The sequence below is a fragment of the Chrysemys picta genome, chromosome 2 (genome assembly GCF_011386835.1).
Source record: "Chrysemys picta bellii isolate R12L10 chromosome 2, ASM1138683v2, whole genome shotgun sequence".
In the NCBI taxonomy this organism is placed as follows: Eukaryota; Metazoa; Chordata; order Testudines; family Emydidae; genus Chrysemys; species Chrysemys picta.
Window position 1 is genome coordinate 218,175,256 of NC_088792.1, and position 25,461 is coordinate 218,200,716.

At 43.0% G+C, this 25,461-nt stretch overlaps 1 protein-coding gene across 7 annotated transcripts in view; it reads left to right on the forward strand.

The window, feature by feature from the left end:
- Window positions 1–2,000: 2,000 nt before the first annotated feature.
- Window positions 2,001–25,461, forward strand: part of SPIDR (scaffold protein involved in DNA repair) — a 305,024-nt gene continuing 281,563 nt past the window's right edge. For 5 of the 7 annotated variants that reach the window (XM_005279939.5, XM_042857049.2, XM_024105448.3 and 2 more), the window contains exons 1-4: window positions 2,014–2,171; window positions 21,169–21,324; window positions 22,628–22,706; window positions 25,114–25,299. In XM_005279939.5, the coding sequence (XP_005279996.2) occupies window positions 2,157–2,171; window positions 21,169–21,324; window positions 22,628–22,706; window positions 25,114–25,299 (436 nt within the window). In that variant the 5' untranslated portion in view covers window positions 2,014–2,156. Of the gene's footprint in view, window positions 2,172–3,126; window positions 4,140–21,168; window positions 21,325–22,627; window positions 22,707–25,113; window positions 25,300–25,461 lie in introns of those variants that run through there. The other 2 variants (XM_005279938.5, XM_065582091.1) reach the window with 2 other exon arrangements.

The window sequence follows — 25,461 nt, forward strand, 5'->3', positions numbered from 1 at the left end:
ACAGTGCCATTGTACTGGGCTAGGTGGAGCAGGATTGTTCCTGCCGTGCCATGACCCATCTCCCATTGCCCCCGGCCAGCCCGTCGCTCTGAGGACTCTGCCCCCCATGCCCCATGTCCCCATTTCCCCCCTGGGGGACCACAAATATGTTTAGCACCAGGCCCACAAAAAGTTAATCCATCCCTTTTTGGGGTGCAGGCTCTGGGATGGAGTTGGGGTGCAGGAGGGTTGCAGGCTATAGGTAGTTTGGGTAGTTTGAGTGAGGGGTGCAGGCTCTGACCTGGGGCATGGGATTGGGGTACAGGAGGGGGTGCAGACATGTGGGCTCTGGGAGGGAGTTAGCAACTCAGCACGTTATATAAGAGAAATGAACTGCAGTGATTTCATATAGGCATAGAAACTGATAGAAGACACTTTTACATATTCAAAATGTGAGAGGCAGAGTTGGAGGGAGGGGGTGTCTGTACAATATTTCACCGCATTCAGTCTCCTGGCTGGATCAGTAACGTAGCCGTGTACAGGGCTGCCCAGAGGATTCAGGGGGCCTGGGTCAAAGCAATTTTGGGGGCCCCTTCCATAAAAACAGTTGCAATACTATAGTAACATGTATTTTGAAATGTAAAAAATAACCAGTGACATACATTCAAAAATTAATTTGTAATAATTTGAAAATACACGAAATACATTATTTAAAAACATTCAATGCTTTAATGGGATGTATACATTTGCAATTACATAATGGGCTGTTGCTGGGTGATGGTGATGGTTAGGATGGGGTCGGGGGGGGGGCCCACACCTTACCATGGCGCTTACCCCCTCTCCTGGAGCCTCAGTGTGCTGCGACCAGGAGCGGCCCCGGACCGCGTTGGAGCCACGGCGCTGCAGTGCGCCAGGGCCGCTCCCGGACGCGGCACGCTGAGACCCCGGGGGAAGACGGAGGCGGGGGCAGCCTCCGACATATTCGTGGGGGCCCCTGCAGAAAATTGCCCCACTTGGCCCCCCCCGTCTGGGCGGCCCTGGCCCTGCAACACTTGTATAGGATAGAGAGGAGCTGCGGTGATTAAGCTTTGACAGGCTAGGAATTGGAGGCCTGTGCCTTTAAGACCCCAGCCACAGGAACCCGCCCCCTGCTCCGAGGCTGACATGCAGCGTCCCTGTGAGACCAACAAAAACAGCCTCTGCCCCCCCCCCACCCCTAGATTAGCGAGCACAGTGGGTGGCTCATCCCACGGGGTTACTTTTCCCCCCCTCCCCCTCCCTAAACGGGGGTTTTGTCCCCGCACGGGGTCTGGCAGTGTCACCCCTCCCCCGCTTAACCCCGGCTCTCACCCCCCACCACCGATTTTTGCCCTTCAGCCCCTCTTCTGCCGCTAGCTACAGTAGCTTGAACCCCCCAGGCCAGTAAAATTCTGCCCCCTGCTCAGACCCTGACAGCCCCCCCGCTGCGATTTGCCCCCCTTAATCCTTTTAAACCCCCCCAAAGAGGAGGCAGCAAATCGTTAGCAGAAGTAAGGGCAGAGAGAGGGCAGTGGCTACAACGAAGGTTACTGAGCATGCTCAGTTCGACTGAGCATGCTCAGTACACCCAAAGTAGCAAAACGGGAGCGGGAGCATTTTGTGGGGCTACACCGGCCGGGCGCCAGAAACAGGGGGCTCTACCCGTTCCCGCGGGGCAGGGGCGGCGCGGAGGAGCCCGGCGCCAACGGCCTGGAGGGGGCAGTACAGGCCCGGTCCTTGCGCGATGTGCCGCCTCGCTGGGGTGTCCTTTGCCTCTGCCACAGCACCGCCTGGGCAGGGCGAGCAGACCCCGTCTCCTACGCCAACAACCGCGCACCGTTCGCAAACTGCGCATGCGCAAACTAAGTAAGAGGGTAAAAGGCACGACCGATCTCCGGTCGCTCGGTTTCCGCAGCGGACTGTCAAACGTAAAACGAACGAATGCCTCCTTTGTTACGTCACGCGTATCCCGGCCCGCCTATCCAATCAGAAGCCGCTGTGTCGCGGCGCCAAACTGGAAAGGAGGGGGCGTGGTAGGAAAAGCGCAGGCCCCGCCTTCAGCTCGGGGACTGGAGTTCAGGCTCCCCGCGCCCCCTTCCGGGGCTTCCCTGTCACGTGGCAAGGGAGCGGCTATTGCAGCGTAAGGGGCCGGGGGAGCTATGCCTAGTAGGAAGGTACTACCGGCCGGCGTGAGAGCGCGAGTTGTGCGGGGCGGCCGCGGGGCCCTGAGGGAGGGCGAGGGAGGACTGGAGTCAGTCTCGCAGTGATCTGGCGCCAGGGCTATGTTAGCTTCCGTTTGTACAGCGCCTAGCACAGTGGGCCTCATTCGGTACCGTTATTGGTTTGTTGTATAGAGGGCCCCTAGGTACATAAGGGAGCTTCGGTGCACAGGGTGTACGGGGCTGGTGAAATACAAATATTAAAGATCCAGGGGGAGCTAAATTGCATGGGCAGCTCAGCGTGGACCCCCTCCAGAGGAAGAGAAGAGAAAGCATTGTTTGCTATTTGAACTTCTTATACACAGGGCATGCACGCCTGTCCGTTTCCCAATTTGTAATATGGGGATAAAGATGCTGATGTCCTTTGTAAAGCACTTTGAGATCTACAGAAGAAAAGCAGTAGGCAAGAGCTGGCTATTACTGTGTTAGCTGCCTGCTGTGGGGACTGCAGCATATTTGTCTTTAGAGAGGGATGGTGGACAAAAGTGGAGAACCCTAGCTGTTGTGGGCATCTCTTTGGCATTTGCAGTGCCCGTGCTTACTGTTAACCTCTGAAAACTTGTAGAGTGGTTTTACAAGAGAGCTTGGAGCCATGGCCCCCTGAATTCTGAGCATGGCATTATCACTAACAGACACCTTACTTGTGCAAATGTGCACGTGCTTAACTTTAACTTCAGCTTCAGATGGTGTCTGTGTGTGGGCCTAAAGTTAAGCACATGCAGAAGTGTTTGCGGAATTGGAAAACAACTGACCGGCTGTCCCAATATGCTGCTAATGCCGTTGGCATAGCCCAGTGGGTCTCAAATTTTTTTACTGGTGACCCCTTTCACATAACAAGTCTCTGAGTGTGACCTCCCCCCCGCCTTATAAATTAAAAACACTTTAACACCATTATAAATGCTGGAGGCAAAGTGAGGTTAGGGGTGGAGGTTGACAGCTTGTGACCCTCCATGTAATACCTCATGACCCCCTGAGGGGTCCCAACCCCCATCTTGAGAACCCCTGGCATAGCCAAAGTGTAACAGCATTTTGCCTGAAAATGATGGTTCTACTATATCAGGGGTTCTCAAACTTCATTGCACCGCAACCCCCTTCTGACAACAAAAATTACTACAAGACCACAGGAGGGGGGACCGAAGCCTGAGTCCACCTAATTCCCACTGCCCCGGGTGCAGGAGCCAAAGCTCAAGTCCCACTGCCCTGGGTGGGGAAGGGGTCAAAGCCAAAGCCTAAGGTCTTCAGTCCCAGCCAGGTGCCTGTAACATGAACCCTGCCACCCATGGCTGAATCCCTCAGGTTTCAGCCCCGAGCCCCAGCAAGTCTAAGTCAGGCCTGGTGACCCCATTAAAATGTGGTTGTGACCCACTTTGGGATCCTGACCCACAGTTTGAGAACTGCTGTACTATATGTTCCTTTCAGAGGTACTTAATGATCACGTCCAAATAGCAGACAGTCTTCCCCTGTCCCCCCCAACCCCGCATAGGTGTCCAGGTTAATACTTTTCCCCATCATAATAAACAAGTCTTGTAACATTTCCCTGGCCCTCTATGTGGAAGCTGACTGTTCCCATGTTTAGGTCTAGAAAACTGCACTGCTCTCTAACCACCTGACTGGATTTTCTTTTCTTTTTTTTTTTGGAATCCACAGAAAAAAAAATTCTTACAGGACAGAATATCATTCATCAGGAAGCTAAAACCTTGCAAAAAACTCTCCAGCTATAGGTCTCTCTTCTGGAATTTTAATATAGTTCTTCACATTTCCAGCCTCTCTCTCTGGTTGTGGCCAAGAGGGTTAATGCAATTCTTGGATGTATTAATAGGATAATATTAAGTAGGCCTAGAAAGAGTATATTTTCTCTGTATTGGCATTGGCGTGATTTCTGTTTGGATATTGTGTCCAGTTTTGATGTCAACAAAGTAGGAGGTTGGTATTGTACCCTTAAATTTTATTTAAAGTGAATTTAGTAATGCTATATTACACCATCGTGGGTTCAACTCTGGTGGCTACAGTATCAAGCTCAACAGAGTGAAAGTCACCTCTGCTATCTCCTTCAGATTTAGAGACACTAGGAACCAGGGGCAGCTCCAGGCACCAGCGCTCCAACCGCGTGCCTGGGATGGCAACCACGGTGGGGAGCATGCCGGTCGCTGTGAGGGCGGCAGTCAGGCAGCCTTCGGTGGCATGCCTGCGGGAGGTCCGTTGGTCCTGTGGCTTCGGCGGCGCTTCGGCGGCGGGTACGCCAAAGGCTTGAGACTGGTGGACCGCCCGCAGGCATGCTGCCGAAGGCCTGCCTGACTGCCGTGCTTGGGGCGGCAAAAAACATAGAACCACCCCTGCTAGGAACACATAAAGACTGAGGATAGTGACCACACATACATTTATAAGTACCAGGTCTAGTCTGTTTTATTAATTTTATTAAAGTTACAATAAGGTTATGATTACCCAAGCGTATAGAAATCCTATTAAGTCCTATACAAAAGTTACAAATATAGTTATACTCACATCCTTAGTGATATTCTTAAGGTCTGATGACTGCCTTGCCAATTAATCAGTAGGGGGATGGTTCCTGCTAGATTTTTTTTTTTTTCCCCACAGGGAACTCATTTTACCCAGTTTGGAAGCCCTCTTTTATCTTGTGATTCTGACTATACCGAACAGTTGGTGCATGTGCATGAAGGTGTCCACCTTCTTTTTCCTTATTTGTATTGTGTTCCCCCAAGAATATTGAGGTACCCTATTTTTCATATGTTGTGTATAGTTCCTTTTATACTTGTTAGCATTGACAGACAACCTGTATCCTGCCACTAAGGCACATGTTAGAAAAAATGTGCCTCTAGGGCATTTTGTGATCTAAAATAAATCTTGTGGCTAATTTTTCAAAATGCCACCAGTAATACATCTATTCCCATAATTCTGTGGCATAGGGTCATTCTTTGGTTGCTTACTTATGTCAAGCATTTCTTAAACCTATGGCCTAGTATTGTTAAGCCAAAATCTTACAGGCCTTACTTGTAGGCCTTGCATTTCAGCTCTACTTACTTAGAAGTGATAAGTGTATTAGATATCTAACTACTAATCAATCTTATACTTCTACAGTCTAAATCTATTTAGCATACAGTGATTATATATAACATGACATGACATTCACAATAAATGTCAATTACTTCATTTTATCATTCTACAGTAAATTGGAAAGGGTTCAGAGAAGAGCTATGAGAATGATTAAAGAATTGGAAAATGTCTTACAGTGAACATGCTGTTTACAGTCTGCTGAATAAAGAGAGAGTTTAATAAAGGGGTGACTTGATCAGTCTTTAGGAAGGTACATGGGAACAGAAAATTAATAATGGTTAAAGCTAAGATTTTGTCTTGGTTATTTTTAGTAAAAGTTACAGACAGGTCACAGGCAATGAACAAAAATTCATGGAAGCTGTGACCTGTTTGTGAAGTTTGGTTCCATGGTTTTCCCCACCACCGTGGTGGCTGGGAGCCGTGGGGCCAGTTTACCCTGCGCCCACAGCAGCTGGGAGCTGCAGGGTGATCATATTTACCAAAGACAAAATGGGACACCCCCAGCCGCTCACCCGAGGTGGCCCCCTCCCCTCCCTCCATGCGAGGCTGTCGTCTGTCGATGGAACCCTGAGGAGGGACACCTTAGGAGTCTGTCAGCTGTCATAAGAACATAAGAACAGCCGTACCGGGTTAGACCAAAGGTCCATCTAGCCCAGTATCCTGTCTACTGACAGTGGCCAATGCCAGGTGCCCCAGAGGGAGTGAACCTAACAGGCAATGATCAAGTAATCTCTCTCCTGCCATCCATCTCCATCCTCTGACAAACAGAGGCTAGGGACACCATTCCTTACCCATCCTGGCTAATAGCCATTAATGGACTTAACCACCATGAATTCATCCAGTTCTCTTTTAAACGCTGTTATAGTCCTAGCCTGTCGCTGGAATTCTGCCAGGGCCCCGCTGGCTGCCAGCTCCAAAGTCCTGCAGCCCCTGGGGTTGAAGCAGAGAATCTCAGGGAGGTCTCTGGAAGTCATGGATTCTGTGACTTCCATGACCTCTGTGACATAAATGTAGCCTTACTAATGATCTCTTCAACCTAGCAGAGGAAGGTATAACACAATCCAAAGGCTGGAAGTTGAAGCTAGGCAAATTCTCACTAGACATAAGACATGAGTGGTAGATTCTCCATCACTAGAAACTTTTAAATTAAGATTGGATGTTTTTCTGAAGGAGATGCTCTTGTTCAAACAGGAATTAATTCAGGGAAGTTTATGGCCTGTGTTATGCAGGAGGTCAGACCATAATTGATCAGTGATGGAATGAAATAGAGGATGGAATGAAATAGATTTTAAATAAAGATCTAAGGAAGGGTGGATGGCACACAGTAACAGGGAGGCTGTTCTAAGAGCAAGGGCAATAGTTTCATTCATCTGGAAAACAAAATTTTGACTATTCTGGAAGGGCTTGCAGTTGAGTTTGAGGAAAAACAATTTTTTTATTAATAGTTGGTAGTTTTGATAAGTTAATTCCTTTTCAAAAACCCACCAGTACTCTATTTTTAGCCTCATGCACTGTATTGTGTGCTTGTGTGTGTTTTGGGCACCAAGGGGAAAATAAAGGTGTGCAGATTAACTTCCATACTAGAGTTTTAGTTTTGCTTCCCTCCCATCTTCCCCTCCCACTCCCAACATCAAAGGTCTCGTCTAACTCTGAAGGTATTCTGGTGATCTTAAGTTGTGACCTGCACAGGGCACCCTACCTTTACCCTTTCATGGGATCAAGGCATAACCTGGTTAATTAATTTAGGCACCCCTACCTTTTCCTAGTACCTAGGGCTCAGGGCAAAAGGCACCTGCCCTTATCCAGTTCCTAGGGTTCAGGGCGTAATCTTCTGCAGTTTGCAGGTCCTTTTACCAGTGAAAGAGCCTTACACGGTAATATCCATAACCTCTATTTATTAACAGTTACCAAAACAGAATACGCTCGCTACGCTTACAATGCTCACCACTCCCAATAAGGCAGACAAACTTTTCTTGGTGGCCAGTTAAGATTAGATCATCCAGGGCACCAGCTTCTGCACAGTGTGATTGCCAGGGTGTTGAGGTCTAACAGCTTTGATCTTGGGCTGTGTCCTGGAGTTAGGTTTCAAAGAACTTCCTTTTGGACCCAAGTTTATATAGTTAAAACTTGTGTCCTCCTTAGCTATACCTTAACCAATCATTTAAAACTAAAATACTACAAGATTGTATTTTTCACCACTCCTAGCCCACTACAAAACGATTCTTTAACTCATGATTGCGCGGCACCTTAGTTGAATTAAATCTCGCAAAATTAGTTATGCAACAGACAAACAATGAAAGAATCAGACAGAGACCATACAGATAAAACATAGAGAAGTAGGGGTCATAAAGGCAAAACAATAGGAGTATAGACTTCATAATCACGACTGTTGATAAGTGGTTCCTTGCCAGACGGAATACAATCAAACAATCTTTTCTTTAACCATCTTAAGAGCTGTTTCTTTATCTGGTGATGGTGGGTGCCATTCGGACGGGAGCGCCGCCTTAACACCCCGATATCATATTGTTTTGATGCAATGTGAGGATGTGACTCTGCTTCTTAGCTTATGGCTGCCGCTGTCCTACTGCGGCTGCTGCTGCTTACTGCAGAAAAGGGCTTCAGACCTTACAAAGTACTGGTGGATTGTATCTAGATTTTATAAAATATTTGGTCCTTAATACAGACATTGCTGCTATGAATTTGGGAAGGACTTCTATTGGAATATTTATTCCCGGTTAAGGATGGGGGGAGGGAGAGAGAGAAGATTTAGGCACTTAACATTTAAGATAATTTAATTAAATTGGTTTATAAAACAGTGACCTGGATATCCCGTGTACAATCTAAAACTGTAATTATTCCAAACTCATAGTTTCATAGGGTTTAAGGCCAGCAAAGACTGTTATACAGGAGCTCAGACTAGATGATCTATCTCAAGCCATTACATTTTGCCCAGCTATCTCAATATTAAGACCAAATACTTTGGTTATACCAGGTCCACACTGTAGACTTACGTTGGTATAACTACATTGCTTGTGGGTGTAAAAAATCCACACCACTGAGCAACGTGGTTATACCCCAGCATAGATAGCGCTGTGTCAACAGGAGGGCTTCTTCCATCAACAGAGCTCCCGAAGTTCTCACGGGGGTGAATTAACTGCTGACAACTCTCTGTACAACTTCAGAGTACTGGTCCACCCCTTCTGGTGTCCTCTCTCCAGCTGTGGACGATCTCTGATGCTTCAGAGGAGGGTGGGAGGGTCGGGAGGAGATGGAGACAAACAAAGCAACCTAGTTACATCTGGACAATTGTGCATTGGGTGAAAAAAATCCTTTGGCCTGGTCCACACTAACCCCCCACTTTGAACTAAGATACGCAACTTCAGCTACGTGAATAATGTAGCTGAAGTCGAAGTACCTTAGTTCGAACTTACCGCGGGTCCAGACGCGGCAGGCAGGCTCCCCCGTCGACTCCGCGTACTCCTCTCGCGGAGCAGGAGTGTCGACGGCGAGCACTTCCGGGATCAATTTATCGCATCTAGACAAGACGTGATAAATCGAACCCAGAAGATCGATTGCTCACCGCTGGACCCGGAGGTAAGTATAGACGTACCCTTTGTGTCCCCTACAAGTGACCAGATGAAGCATGAGATTTGATTACAGTTAAGGCTCTGTGTTTGTCATGGATTCCGTGTCTTCTGCAGCAGCCTTGTGCGGCTGGCCCAGGAGCCGCCTGAGCAGCTCAGGCAGCCCCCGGGCCAGGTGCACTGGCTGCTGCTGGGGCAGTCTCGGGGGGGGGGGCCCTTTGCCCCCCAGCAACAGGAGTTTGGGTGTGGGAGGGTCAGGGCTTGGGGTGTGGGGTGGTGCTTACCTTGAGGGGGGGCTCCCCTCTCTCAGCTCCCTTAGATCTAATTGGAGCTGCAGAACCGGGGCAGAGCGGAAGAAGCAACTGGAGCTAGGGAGCTGCAGTCGCCGCTTCCCAGGAGCTGGGTAGGGAGCCCAGCCCAGCACCTGCGGCGCCCCCCCAGGCTGCGACTCGCCCCCCTCCCCCTGAGCACCTGTGCCCCCTCACCAGCACCCATGGCACCCCCCAAGCACCTACGCCCCCCTCATCAGCACTGTGGTGCCTCCCCCAATTCCTCCGCCCCCCAGTTTTAGTCAGGGGTATTTTTAGTAAAAGTCATGGACAGGTCACGGGCCATGAATTTTTGTTTATTGACCGTGACCTGTCCATGACTTTTACTAAAAATACTTGTGACTAAAACGTAGTCATTATCTTAATGAAGAATTGCAAGTTTTATGGACATACTCAGGCACAGTGGGCAATTCTGTTCTTCCCAGGGCCCATGAAGGAAGGGAACTTGTAGAGTCATGAATTACAAGGCCAGATAAGACCACCATGAGCATCCAGCCTGACTCCCTGCACACAAACCTCATAGAATTTCTCCCAGAGTTCTATTAAAGCAGTCTTTTACAAAGATAGCTAGTCCTGTCTTAAAGATTGCATGATGGTGAGCCAACCACACTCCCTTGGTGAGCTGTTCCGATGTTTAATTACCCTCAGCTAGGAAATTGCATCTTATTTCAAGGATAAATTTGTCTAACTTCAACTCCCAGCCACTGGATCTTGTCAGCAACATTGAAAAGCTTCCCACTGTCAGGTGTGTTTTTCAGCTTGTAAGTACCGCTACACAGTGATCAAATCACCTCTCATCTTTCCTTTGATGAGCTGAATAAATTGAGCTCCTTAAACCTCACATCATAAGGCTTGTTTTACAGCCCCTGGATAATTTTTGTGGCCTTCTTTTGAATTCTCTTCAGTATACCCACATCCTTCTTGAAACATGGATATTAGAACTGGACTCAGTGTTCTTACTAATGCTTCGTACCAGGGCATTGTACTTGATATTCCCCCTTTTATATGTCCAGGGATTGCACTAACTCTTTTTACCACAGTATAATTCTGAGAGCTCTTGCTGAGATGATTATCTCGGACACCTAAATCTTTCTCTGAATTATTGCTTCTAAGGTAGTCCCATCCTGTGAGTATAACCTGTGTTATTGATGCCCAAATGTATTGCTTTGCATTTGGCTGTATTAAAATTCATTTTTTTGGATTGTGACCATTTAACCAGGCAATTCAGATAATTCTGTAACAGTAACCTGTCGTCCTCATTATTTACTACTCTGCTATCTTTATCATCTGTAAACTTTACCAGCAAAGATTTTGTATCCTCTAGATAATTGATACAATTGTTAAATGTCATTGGACCAAGAGTCAATCCCTGAGGAACTCTACTAGAAACAGCCCTATTAATTGGTATCTCTCTACTAACAGCTACATTTTGAGATCTGTCAGCCAGTTTTAATCCATCTAATGTGTACTCTGTTAATTCCATATAATGCAAGTTTTTAATGAGTGTCATATAGTATGGAGTGAAATGCCTTGGAGAAATCCAAGTATACTGTATCATCAGTTATCTTTATCAAATAGATCTGTAATCTTATCAAAAACACAACAGTTTTGTGTGATAAGATGTATCCTTCATGGGGTCATGTTGGCTAGCATTAATTATATTTTAGCCTCTAATTCTCTGTTGATGGAGTCCTGAATTAACCACCCCATTATTTTATCTGGGATTGACGTCAGGCTAATCTGTCTATAGTTCCCTGGGTCATCCCTTTTACCCTTTTTAAATATTGGAACTACGTTGACAGTCCTCCAATCCTCTGGAAGTTCCCCCGTTTTCCAAGATTTGTTAAAAATTAACATTAGTAGTTCAGAGAACTCCTCAGATAACTTCCACTCAAGAGTCTTAAAGGAACGATCAGGGCCTGTTGATTTGAAAATGTTTAAGTTTAACAGATGCTGTCTCATATCTTCCATTGTTACAGATGATAAACTTTCTATTCCATCCACCACATCGTATGAGATGGTTACATCCTCTTGCTTCATTCCAAATTCAGAACAGAAATAGCTATTTAATATTTCTGCCTTTTTCTACTTCACTGTTTACAGTTTTATTATCTGTATTTAGCAATGGATCTATACTTGACCTGTCACCTGGGATTTTTCTTGTTTCTAATATGTTTTTAAAATGCCTTCTTATTATCTTTAACCCTATTGGCCATTGATATTTCATTTATTCCTTCCCTTCTCTGTTGCCTACATTTTTTTTTTAATTTGTATTTATTGCCATTTACGTCTCCTTTTTTCCATTCTGTATATATACCCTTTTTCTGTCTTATTGCCACTTCCACATCTCCTTTTAACAATGATGGTTTCTTGCCCAGCATAACTTTTTTTGTGTCTGTGGAATCATGGCTTTTTGGGCATGCGGTAGGATATTTATCTTGAAACAGATTAATATAATCCAAATGCTCTCATCTGATGATGATCATCACAACTTTGTTGTTGGTGAGATGAGAGCACTTTTCTCTTGAAATCCCAAGCAGCACTGGTATTTAGTAATAATAATATTTTGCATTTAAAGGGCTTCATTGTTCTAGGTGCTTTACAGACATGAAGATGTGATTGTAGAATTCTTGGTGCCGCAATCTTAAACCCCAATTCTGCATTGTAAAATGAGTGTGCCGACTAATGAAACCATGGCGAGCTCCACTGGGTCTCTGCAAATGCAGCAGGCTGCCCTTTCATTGTACACTGCCGAGTGAGGGCATAAGTGCCTAGTCCTGCCAACTCTTGATTGCATAATTAGTCCTTACCTATGCAAGTGACCCATTGATTTCACTGGGGCTGCCTGTATGAGTAAAAGTTTACAGTGTCAGGCCTTAAGCATGTGTTGAGAAATGGCTTCATCTGAGGAGTCTAATTTACATTTGGCAGAAGTCCTTGGTTTCAGTGGTCAAAATAAGATTATGAACCTACTGTTGTATGTAAAGTTGTCTATATTGAATTTCTTATGTAATTTGTATCTCTTCAAAGGATTTAAAAAACATAGTCTTCAAAAATATTGATTTTAAATCTTCAGGCTCCCAAGATGTTAATTCTGTTTTTTGGACAGCCTGGTAAAAATTGAGACCCCATTAATCTATGTATACCTAAAGTATCACTTCACTCCCCCTATGAGCTTGTTCATTCTGGTACAAACTTTAAAGTGACACAAACAACTTTAAATCACACTTCTCTGAAATATATTTAAACTTACTAGTGTTACAAACAACACCTAAGATAACTGGGAGGGGAGGATAACTTATCTTTTCGCTTTTTGCCTCTGGTTAGTTTACTTAGTGCATTATGACAGCAGGTGCAGTATATTATGTGTTACTGTTTTTGTTTGTTTGTTATTTAACATATATAATATTACCATGCCGGGGATGGCATGGTATTTACCAGAGGTGAGTTTTCTAGGTAAAATCATGAGAACTAATTAGTACGAGTTTACGGCATTTTCTATTTTAAAAATTGTTTCATTAATGCGCACCACATTACGCTTAGTTTTAATTAAACATTCAAATTAGCTACATAAGACTTCTAGATTAATTTAGGGTTGTACAAAGAAAAAGTAAAACCCAGTAGGCATAAAACTAATATATGTAATTATAATACTGAACATCAGAATGTCTGTATACAGTTTGGTTGAGTATTTTCTCATGTAAGTTATACATGTCATGACTCATATTTCAGTTTTCAATATTCTATAAACAAATAAAACATTTTTGAATATATGAAAATGACAATAATGCAGTGTTGTAGGCTTGAAACATTAAGCAATCAGAAGCATGCAGAGTTGCAGACTACCTGTCCAGGTCCATTTGGCCATGCAGCATTCTGTAGCAGAAGGCCAACTTTCATTTGGTGGGTAAACTGACTCCGTTCTTCAGTCTTGAATGGATGTATTCAAAGTTTGAAAAAAATTATTCCATGCTTGCTGAACATTTTGGACACTGCTGCAATTATTTCCCCCGATTTCCTGATTTAAACCAGGTTTAAGACAGTATCTACAGTGCTCTGTGCTAAACTAGTTTTTCCTGAGAAATTGCCAGCCCTGTGCCCATAGATCTTGATCAGGATTGGGGCCTTATGTTTGGCACTGTACAAATGCGGATAGGAATTTTTCACACCATACTAAGTTGAGAACCTAAAAGTCCTGAAAAGTTTGGGTTTTCCCCCCCTCTTTCATGTAGCACAGGGGTCGGCAACCTTTCAGAAATGGTGTGCCGAGTCTTCATTTATTCACTCTAATTTAAGGTTTTGCGTGCCAATCATACATTTTAATGTTTTTAGAAGATCTCTTTTTATAAGTTTATAATATATAACTAAACTATTGTTGTATGTAAAGTAAATAAGGTTTTTAAAATGTTTAAGAAGCTTCATTTAAAATTAAATTAAAATGCAGAGCCCCCCAGACCCGTGGCCAGGACCCGGGCAGTGTGAGTGCCTCTGAAAATCAGCTCGTGTGCCGTTTTCGGCACGTGTGTTATAGGTTGCCTACCCTGATGTAGCAACATGGCAAGAGAAGTATTTTTAAGAAAAATGTGATTGTAAAACCACAGGCTGGTAGAACAGGGACTCAAGTGGGGGCAGGAGCAGTGTAGTACTTTTCATTACTTCTAACTTTTAAAAAAAATACTGGCTAAATTGAAATTTGACAATATTCCCTCTTGGTTGTGCAGTGACTTAGCTCGAATATCCCCAGGAAGCTGTATGTTATCCTTTCTAGAGAAGTGAGAGGCTAGCCTTGCATGGCTGCAGTCCTGTAACACCTTTTGTAGGCCATAACTTGTGTCAGAAAAATTCAGTATGCAAAACTGCAGCTAGAATTTTCAAAAGCGCTTAACTACCAATCAGACACCAAAACAACAAGCCACAGTTTCAAAAGAGTTCAGCACATAGGTTTTCAATAAAGCTTAATATCCAGTCCCAAGCTATGTGTGCTGAGCACTTGAAAGTCTGCTTCTGCACTCTTTCAAAAATATGGCTCTCAGGACCTGACTGCTACCCTTCCTTAATGAGTAATCCCTTTGAGAACTCTTGATGTCACTGTTGATAACAGAATAATGAGTTGCAAGATCAGGCCCTGATGGCTGCATTTTTGAAATCGCTCAGAGGCAGACTTTCAAGTGCTCAACACTCATAACTGGAGATAAGGTTTTCAACAGAGCTTAGCACCCAGTGTACTAAACTTTTTTGAAACTGTGACCACTCATTTTGGTGATCTTGTCATCCTTTCTTCTGTGACTGATTGCTTCTATTCACAGTCAAGGTCAGGCTATGGGAACTAGAACTGAAAATGTGATTACCTTACTTTTTCAGTGGGACAGCTCACAGAGTTAAGTACTACTCAGAGTGAATATAGGTGGGAGAATTAGACACTCTGTGAGGGCTTGTCTACACTACCAAGTTTTGTCAACAAAACTTATGTCGACACCCAAAAGTCAACAAAACAAAAAGCGACAAAGGGTGTTCACACTTGCTCCCTCTGTCGACAGATCATGTCCACATTGGGGACACCATCATTGACAGGGTGAGCATTGCACCATGAGTACGTATCCCACAGTGCAGTGTTGTGGGAAGGAAGAGCTGATCACTGTGCATCTTGGGCTTCTCTGTGGGTTCTCCTACAGCCCCCTCAGCTCCGAGAGCAGCATCATGAGTAGCTCTGTGAGCTCTCCATGCTGAGGAATGGCAAAGCAGCACAGCAGTCTGTCCCCGTCTGCCTGCTGCTGTGTTCCTAGTGCCGTGCAGAACAGGAGCATTCCAATTATTTGCCCTTTGTTTGTTCAAACAGAACAGCACACAAATACTTCCAGGAGCTTTGAAAGGGGAGGGGCGCATGCCTGAGTGTAGCAGAGATCAAAACACTGAGCAGAGCAATCAGGGCAGGCATTGTGAGATCCTGGCATAAGCCAGTTCTGTGGACAAAACAATCAGCAGTGTCTACACTGGCTCTTTATGGATAATAAAGGGAGGGGAAAAGACAAGTCTCTCGTAGGGGTGGGAGTTTTTTGTCACCAAAACTGGGCGTTTTTTGTGTACCTCTTGCTTTTTGTCACTAAAAGGCAGTTTTTGGCGACAAAACTTGGTAGTGTAGACAAGGCCTGAGTAATCCTTATGCAAGTAGTTCTGCTAACTTCAGTGGGATTGTTTGCTAACAATTTACTTGGCACGAGTAAAAGTTTGCAGAATTGGGTTCTTGTTTTTGACACTAGCAGCATTGGAGTTCTATATTAAGGGTTATTCAACCATTCTGCCTCATGCTTGATCCTGATTACATTCTGACTTGGCTGTGTTTAATCATTATGTACTTGCTGAATTTTCAGTTCTTGCTCTTATAGACTGGCTGACCATTTACCTCACTGGAAATGATCATAAGAGTGATGGCTGCAGGATTAGCTTCTAAATCGGTTACACAGGGGGACCGAATATGATTCCACTTAAATAAATGGCAGTACGACCTTTGACTTCAATAGAAGGAACAATCCCAGAGACAGAATCGAATGCCTTTCTGAATGGAAGGCAGCAAATATTTTCCATCAAAGAAAGCCATCAAACATAAGCACTTTCTCTGTTTTTTTAATGTATGTATTCAGAGGCCATCTTTTGTCTTCAGAAATTCTGTTCATTGTACTGATTTTTTTTAACATAATTTTTTGAGCTGTAATAAAATTTGATTTTATGAAGAACACATTGCGTCTTTTTAATTTAGCTCTCTTGAGCCTGATTCAGTGACTTTTCATGCCAGATGTTCTGTTTCTTTATGCATAACGTTCACAAATTACGCAAGACGTTATTGATGTGTCCAATTTTCATGCCAGAGAGAAAAATAACTAATTTTATTGCAATTTTGTGACTGAAGAATAAGAGAATTCACTGTTGCTGCTGTATTTCTTTTGGGAACAATGTGTCCTCAGGATTAACTTTGTTACAAATATTTAGAATGGGGTGAAAACAGGGAGAAACTGGACTCTTAAACTACTATTTTAATTCTCATTTGTTTTCACCTGTCTTAAAATCTGAATCAGACTGGGGTGGGGAGGAAAGAAACAAAACCATTAAAATTTCCCAGTCCTGTAGCCTTTCATTTTATGATATATATATATAACACACACACACACTTTGGGCAGAGTTCTGAGGGCCTAGGAACTAGATCTCTTTAATTTAGTGATCATTCCAGGGGCTGCAAAGCTAAAACAATTACAAGTTGTTGTACTAACTTGTAGCAAGATGTGTTAAGACCCTAATGTAGACAGGGCAATATGAATCTTAATCTATGATAGCTGTTAAGGGTCAGCCCTACTATAGAGGGCAGTATAACTACGCCGCAATAAAGGACCCATGGTTGGCCTGGGTCAGCTGACTTAGACTTGTGGGGCTCAGGCTGCAGGGGTATAAAATTGCAGTGTAGAGATTTGGACCTGGACTCTGAGACCCTGCAAGAGGTCTCAGAGCCTGGTCCCGGACCCAAATGTCTGCACTGCAGTTTTATAGCCCTGCAGCCCCAGCTCGAGTCAGCTGATCCAGGCCAACTATGGCTGTGTCTCCGATCTTTTATCGGAGTGTAGACGCACCCTAAGATTTCTCTCAACTGGCATGTTAAAACTACAACTTGCCTTCTCTATTTTAGCATATATGTTTTAAAACACATCTTTTCTTCCTATTGTAGACATGGCCTCTGCATATACCCTAACTGCCTCTCTGGGGAGAGCAGAGTATGCTTTATAAAGTAGCAGTTATACTGCATAGTCTCATTCTTGCATGCTACTCCCTACTCAACCATGAAGTACCAACCACCTCTTCTTCTTCTGCTCTTACAGCTTCCCTACTCCATTGTATTTTTATTTTCTTCCCCCCGTGCTACATATCAGATGAAAGCATAGGGGTTCTGTGTGCCAGGATACTTAATTAGAAATTCAAGGACAATGTGACCAAGACATTTCATAGCAAGCAGTGTACCTCTTTCTCTAGTTTTATAAAAAGCACATCAAATTCAGTTATAAAAATGGATTAAGAATGCTGTTTTACAAAACCCTTCTTGGCTTTTGTTTTTAATCTGGCATCTCAAAAACAGTTGATTGTAAACTCTTGAGTAAATTGTAATGTTCGTGCTGGGAGGATGGCATGGAGACAGAATTTAATTAAAAAATAGAAATTTTCCTCTTTGGCAACAGAAACTTTAGATTAACTGCATTTTGATTTCCCATGATTACCTTTTTCTCTCTAATTACCAGAAGCCATCAGGACTACAAAAATCAAACTTTCTTTTTCCCAATAATACTTTATACCAATATGTTCATATACTTGTTTAAAGGGTTGTGAAAATAACTAATCCTCTTTCTTGTTAGCTGTAAAAGATTGTTTTTAACATTGAAAGTAACAATTAGATAGACTTATTCTAAGGAGCATAAGACTGAGAAAAGCAGCAGAACTGCATCCCTCTTAAACCATGTCTACATTAGGAAATCTTACAAACCTTTCCACTTGTGGAAGCCTTAGTGTAGACAGGGGTGCTGGGGCTGATTCTGTTTTTCACCATTATGGTAAAATGCTGGAAACTGCTGGTACCTGCCTCCTTTACACCAAGGTTCACACAGCTGGGGATGCATTTGTAAGATTCACTAATACAGACAGTCTTCCAGCACATGGGAAATCAAAATGCAGTTAATCTAAAATTTCTGTTGCTGAAGATGAGAATTTCTATTTGGTAATCAAAAAGTATAAAAATTACTTTGACTGTCTTTTAAAAAGTATTGTTACAAAGAGATGATTTCCTGCTATTTACTGGCCAACACCAATATTGTGATGCTGCATAAAATTTGCATTTGTCGGGGCTTATGAATGATGATGTCTATTCTAGGTAATGGCACAAACTAAACCAATATAATTAGTTTTTAAATCAACATAAGACAGTCCACAAACAAAGCTGCACCAGTTTTACTATAATGATTTAAGATAAACTGGTACAACTTCTGTGTGTAGAGGAGTCCATTATGTGTTGTGCCTGAAGTGCCATGTTGCTTTCTAGTCACATTAAAAGTGAAATCCTCAGATCAGGCTACTCGTGGTGCTCAGCATTGCTATGTGGTTTCAGTTACTGGTCTCTCTCATCTTGCTAGGTGTTCTAGGAAGCAAATGAAAGTGGCTTTTGTTACTCAAAAGCAGCTACTCTATCTGATTAAAGGAGTGATAGTGACTGGCTGTCCAGTTCTTGGTTGAAAGAATCATGGCTTCAGAATGCATATTGAGGTTTGGATGTGTAAAATGAAGGGAATCAACAGGGCTGTGATATAAGTGTGGAGGACCCTTTTTCCCTTCAACAAGGTGGTGAAGTGATGAAGGGTCTTGTCCTTCTGTCCTTGAAGTAAATGAGAGTTTTGCCTTTAAGTTGATGGAAGCAGGCCCACAGTGTAGCATTTTATGGGCCTGATGTTATCCTTACTAATGTGGGTAGTCCTAAGTGTGGGTTGAAGGCTTAAACCCTGTGCCATTTCTGCTGGCTCCATAAAGATATTGAGCAGGAGGATTGATCGTTGTGGGATTTCACATGTGAGGACCTGGAGAGGGAGGAGTAGGAGCATATCATGATTGACTGAGCTCTGAGATGAAAGATTCAAGTCATCTTGATGTGAGTTTCTGGCTTAGAACAGAGTGGTCTGTGTGTTTGCTCAGCGTGTAAGCTTAGTGCTCTGCACTCTGTGATGGCTCCCTGTTTAGAACCAGGACACAATGGAAAGTTTTGCTTCACATCTTCAAAATCTTCCATAGAATTATCTGTGGGTACATTTTCACTTAAATGATAATGATCTTCTGTGACAGCTTCCTTTCTGTGTAAATAGCAACTTCAGGAGAGAACCTTATGGGTTGCTGTCTCGGCAAATCTGGAACTCACTCCTAGAAAGTGTCAGGATGATCATGAGCTTTGCTGCCATCAGGAAAAATTGCAAAGCCCACTTGTTACATGTAATCTTTCCACAATACAGCAATTACAAAAATAAATAAATCCAAGCCCTGTTGGCTGTAGGGAAGAGAGATAGATATATTGTGTTCACTTCAGAATTTTGGAAAGCATTTAAATACATGATTATGGGCGCCATGAGAACTAGCTAGATAAATACATGTCAAAGGCTGCATATATACTTCTAATGACCTTTTTGGTATACTATATACCAGGGGTGGCCAAACTTACTGGCCCTGCGAGCCACATACGACAATTTTCAGAAGTTCGAGAGCTAGGGCATATCTGTCAGGAGCTGGGGGTTGGGGCTTCGGCCCCGCTCCTCTTGAAGCTCCGAGCCCTAGCAGGTGCGCCCTGCTGGGCTGAAGCCCCTACTGCACCACCCCACTGCAAGGCAGAAGTCCCGAGCTTCCACCCCCCATCCCCCAGTCTGATAGATGGAGAATGGAGGGGCGGGGCAGGGGGGTCTCCATGAGCCACACTTTAATGGTAAAAGAGCCACAGTTTGGCCACCTTGGTATATACTGTAGGACAGGGGTTCCCAAACTTGGTTCAGGGTAAGCCTCAGTAGCTGCAGTTCGCTGTTCCCGGCCAATGGGAGCAGCAGGAAGCGCCGTGGGCCAGGCCACTGCTTCCCACAGCTCCCATTTGCCGGGAACGGCGAACTGCGGCCGCCGAGAGCTGCAAGCGGCCGTACCTGCGGACGCTCTGGTAAACAAAGTGTCTCGTGGCCTGCCAGGGGCTTACACTGAACAAGCCATGAACCAAGTTTGGGAACCCCTGCTGTAGGATTTATAACATTTTTCCTGTAGTTTTGAAATAAAGAATGTTTTATGTCTGCGTTTAACTCTACAGTAGACTCCTGACTGGCATCACATGTACCAATTCAGAGATAATCTGAGTAATTCTTAATGATTCATAGGAATATGAGTAACTTAAAAATGAGTATAACTTGTAAACTGCTGTGAAATTCTAAAGACATTGGATGTGCCAATATATGCTACTTATATCAGCAGTTCTCAAACTCTAATACCTGCTGTACCATATCTAACATTGAACAATAATGGGCATACGACCTTCATAACATCAATTGATTGTGGTCCATTGTGGTCCATGTGCCACCAGTGGTATGCGTACGACAGTCTCAGAAATGTTTATGTAGATTAACCATTATTTTTAAAGGTGGAAGGCATCACTATGATGATCTAGTCTGCCCTGCATAATACAGAATTTCACTCAGTTCCTGTAGTGGAGGGAATTACTTAATCATTAAATGCATTGCCCTTAGTCATTCCTGTTTAAAATAAGCAGAAAATGCTATATGATTGCAAGTGTTCAGGGACTTCAGTTTCCCATCTCAAAGATTAATAAATTCCAAGGCCAGAAAGGACCATTGTGAAAATCTAGCCTGACCTGTATAATGCAGGCCATAGAACTTCCCCAATATAGTTCCTTTTGAACTAGAGCATAACTCTTTAATTTAAAAAAAAAAAAAAAAAAAGTCAAATGGCCAGTGATGGAGAATCCACCATGACCTTTGGTAAATTGTTCCAATGTTTAATTACCCTTACTGTCTTATTTCAGTCTGAATTTGTCTAGCTTCAAATTCCATCCATTGGATCTTGATATACCTTTGTCTGATATAGTTGATAATGGGCTTCTCAGTGTATGTTCCCTATGTCGTTACTTACAGACTGATCGAGAGATACCCCTTAACCTTTTCTTTGTTAAGCTAAACAGATTGGGCTCCTTGAGTCTATCACACTTAATGCATATTTTCTACTCCTTTAATCATTCTCCTGGTTCTTTTCTGAACCCCTTCCAATTTATTGAAAAGCAGAAATTACAATTCTTTGGTAAGTATTCAAACCAAAGTGGTGATCCAGATTAACTAGTCTTTATTGTACTTAAAATAAAAATAAATATGAATGATCAAGAGTTTAATGCGTTTACAATTTTCTTTGTAGAGGAAACGAGCTTGGGATGCTGAATGTACGTCTTTTCCAGATGAGACACCTCCAGGGTTGAGAAAAGCAAATGTTAGGACAGCAGTGGCTACTTCTTCCATTTCCAGTGCATGGCTTAAATGTGGCGATGGATTTCAGAGCACTTCCATGCTTGAGGTAAAATCCTGATTTACCTGTGGTGTAGGCTAGAGATGCAAGCTGATGATCATAAGGCTTTCCCCCTAATTTAGCTTTTTATGCACAATTCAAAAATAACAAACCTACTGTTTATAAAAAGAAGAACAGGAGTACTTGTGGCACCTTAGAGACTAACAAATTTATTAGAGCATAAGCTTTCGTGGACTACAGCCCACTTCTTCGGATGCATCCTACTGTTTATAGCAAACATACAGCAAACCCTTGAGGCTTTAATGTGGCTTGTAGTCCTCTCCCAAAATTTCCATTAGTTGAAATGTTCATGTGGTCCATCTTTTCTCCCCATATTTGCTTATATTGTCAGTTGTCCTCCTCTTGGAACACCACACAAAAGTTGAGTTGACAAGTTAAGCAGAACTGGAAAACAAGACTGCACAGGAATTAGTTTTCATTCAAAGTGTAATTCTCTCTGCACATGATGGTATCTTCCACTTACCCTGGTCCGTACCTATCATCTGGAAAGAGCTCAAGCATCTCCAAACTATATTTATAGTATCAAAAAATAATTTCATCCATTCCCGGGATGCAATACAGCAGCTGTTTAAAAGTTCACAGCCACATTCGACAACAGTTTACAGCGGACTTCAGTTCATATTTCAGTTTTATGTCTCATTCAAAATGGCATTTGCAGTACCTTTACCTCTAATACCTCACTGGGATGTTTGTTCAATTCTGGCTGAGATTGAAGGAATGCTATCTACTGAATTGCCAACTCCGCATCTTCGTGCACTTGTTTTTTTCCTGGAATCTCCTATCCAAGTACTGGCCAGGCCCATTCGTGCTTGGTTTGTGAGATTTTATAAGAGCAGAGTCAGTACAGCTGCATGCTTCTTTCCCTGCCACTTTGAATATGTTAAGGATTATATTTTCCATCCTTCAGCCTGCTCTCCCACTTTGGAATTAGGGTGAAATTGTTGCCTATCTCTACCCCCTTCCCTCGGTAAAATGTAATGTCAGTGCTTTGGGCAGGGAGAGTGGATATTTTCCTGACCCAGAGCAGAGATTATGCAGTTCTGAAGTTGTTGTTCCTTGGGAAGAGTATGAGGGAATTACTCAGAATCAGTAAGACTGCTTAATATATAATGATTTTAATAGAAAATAAAGCTCACTGACTTGAAAGTGAACTGCCATGTTAATGTGAATAAATAACAGAATAGTTCTAAGCTATAGGTACAGCATTGTTACAGTGACTATTACCCCTGTTCCTTTAATCATTTGGTGCGTGTGTATATAACAAATATATATATATTTTTTTGTCATATAGACGTCAGAATCTTCTGAAAAGAAACCTAGAGCTGATAAGCATCTTGGGCCACTGCCTACCTCTGCTGAAGGAACACTAGGTACTATCACTATTTCACATTAACATTGTAAAAGCGACTATCAGTTTGCATTGTCCACATACATTTTCTCAGTTCTTACCTGTGACATCAGCTGCTTCCAGCTGCTGACATAGTCTGTGCATACAGAGGGTGATCTCTAGAAGAAATAGAACTGATCCTATCCGACTTGCATCTGCATTCCTGGTCTCCCTCTCCCCTGATCTCCAGATAGCGATCCTGAAGGGAGGCGGCCACTGCTTTTGCATGTGCAGAAGGAGCTCTACTAATGCTGCATTTGTTGTGCAGTCCTATCCTGCCAGGGACAGTATTTTAAAGTTTTTTTTTTTCCCCCCACAGTTTAAAAAAAACACCCCTTAAAGTGTATAGATGGAAGGTGAGGCAGTTGTGTACTTCACCTGGAGACAGATAAATAAGGAGACGAAAGGTGGAGCTGGGGAAAAGCAAATGGAGCCTGTCAGCTGGATTGACGGCAGCAGCACTGCTGCTTTCATAGCCTTTTCCTGTTGTGTGAGGACACCCACGATAGCAGCATGGAGCAACTACTATCGTGGTGGGAATTGCAAAAATAGATGCAGCCATAACAGTAAATTTTGAAGGGGTGATTTGACTTTATAGTTCAAAAACAGCTTAGATACAATGTAAAATAAGTTCTAATTTGCATGTGTGTGTAAATATGGGAATACACCTTATTACAAAAAAGCCCCAAATGCTTTGTAGATTTAGGAATGTAATCAGCCATTGATGAAATGCAGCTACCTCTGGTAAAACTTATTAGTGTTACTATGAACTCTTAGCATTATTCTTCACTTTTTAATTCTATATCTAGGTGAAACTTCAAGGAGAACTTAAATTTTAATTCCATGAGATGGAGTTTGATCAGTTGGCCAATGATCGCACTCCATTCATGTACAAAGTGCGCTGGGACAGCGGTTATGGTTTCAGTGCTCAGAAGGTAACACTCCAGCAGCATTGTGCTGCTGATCACCTTTTTGGGAACTTACTTACTTTGAGGGTAAAGCGTCACCAGTGGAATCGCTAACATCCCTTCCTGGAGCACCCCTGGAAGGTGTTTCTTCGTAGTCTCACTTGTGAGATCTGATAGGGCCCTGCCATGTGTTAGTATGTCAGAGTCTGCTCTTAAATGCTGTTTTAAACACTTCAGTCAAAATCACTCATATTGGTCTTCCTAGCTTCCCTAACCTCCTAGCCTCCATTGCCAATCAAAGTCCCCCCTTCCTTAGAGGTGCAAGGTAGGGAAGCTACTGCTGCAGACTTTCCACTTTTCCTCACAGGAGTTTGAAACCCACCACAGGTTTTGCAGGCTCTTTTCAGGTGTGTCACTTCTACCCCCTGCCTCCAGTCCTTGTCTCTCCATTTTCCCTAGAGGCTCTGCTGTCTCTCTTGGGTTCAATGAGTTAAAAATAAGTAAGATAATGGGCATCTCTTCTACATGCTGTCTTGGAGTTCAAAATTATGCTTTTCCAGATTTTTTTAAAGGAATCTGTGTTGTGGGTGGGGGAAGATGATTTTGGTTTTTTCCTCCAGTACCGATACCCAACAACTGGATTTTTCAGAATGAGAAGTCAAACTTCAAAGTGGAAGGAAATAAGAGATCTCATTTGCTTGTGCCTGCCTGCTCTGTAAACTGAAATTCATTGTGCTACTAAGCTGTAATCGTCCTCCTTTATATGCATTAATAATAACGGGTAAAAGGTATTTTGGAATACCTATCAGTTGTCTTTACTTTATCTCTAAAAACATGTTGGTTTCACCAGGTATCTGTGAATGAACAGTTGTTAATTACAATTGAACAGCTTAATTGCCTTTTCTAATTTTGCTATGACAGAGAAAGGCTCTACAATTCTGCATCTTAACTTTCATTGTTATGATAATGGTGCCACATTGTTAGTTTTTGTGTGTAAATTACCAGACATACTTAAAAAAAAAAAATCCAGGAACTGATTTTACTTTGAGATTTTAAATATTTAAAGTGTCTCTGCAGAGTTGGAGTCTGGGGGTGACAGTGTGATCTAGGAATGAGCTGGGGACTGTGTTAAGATTGCTAGTCCTGGCTCTGCTACTGACTTGCTCTGTGGTCTTGGCCAAGTCAAGTGACCCCTCTGCCCCACATTGTCTTTCTGTAAATGGAGATGTTAATACTGGCCTCAAAGAGTTGTAATGAAGATAGATACACTTTTAAAATATAAAGCATTAAGTGGTAAATGCTGTAATATGTTAGTATTAAGTGTGGATACTCAAATAGTTGCACCTGATATTGGGGGGACAGGACTTATGATTTATTTCAGCTCAAAAAGAATGCAAGTTTAATTTTAAATTCACTAGTTTAGAAACTCATATTGATTTGATAGTGTTTTATATACTAACACTGTCTCATGCTCTCTGATAGGAGTTTCTACTGCTGTGAACCCAGAGGAGTTTGCAGACATAGTATGGAGCTCTAGTGGCAGCGACTTGTCCGATGATGAGAATAAAATATTGATTTCAAGGTTGTATAACCAAAAGAGTCATGGTTCCAAAGCACAGAAATCTTACAGCAAGCATAACTTATTGTCAGAGGACAGGAGTAGTGAAGGTGAGTTCAAATGTTTTGCAAATGCTTTTTGGAAAGAAATTCTGTTTGCTGAATTTTAAATATTTTATGGGAAAATCATTTGAAATTATTGCAAAATGTTACAGCTCTGATCCTGCTCTAAGTGAAGTTGGTGGAAAAACTCACTCTAACTTCTGTGGGAGC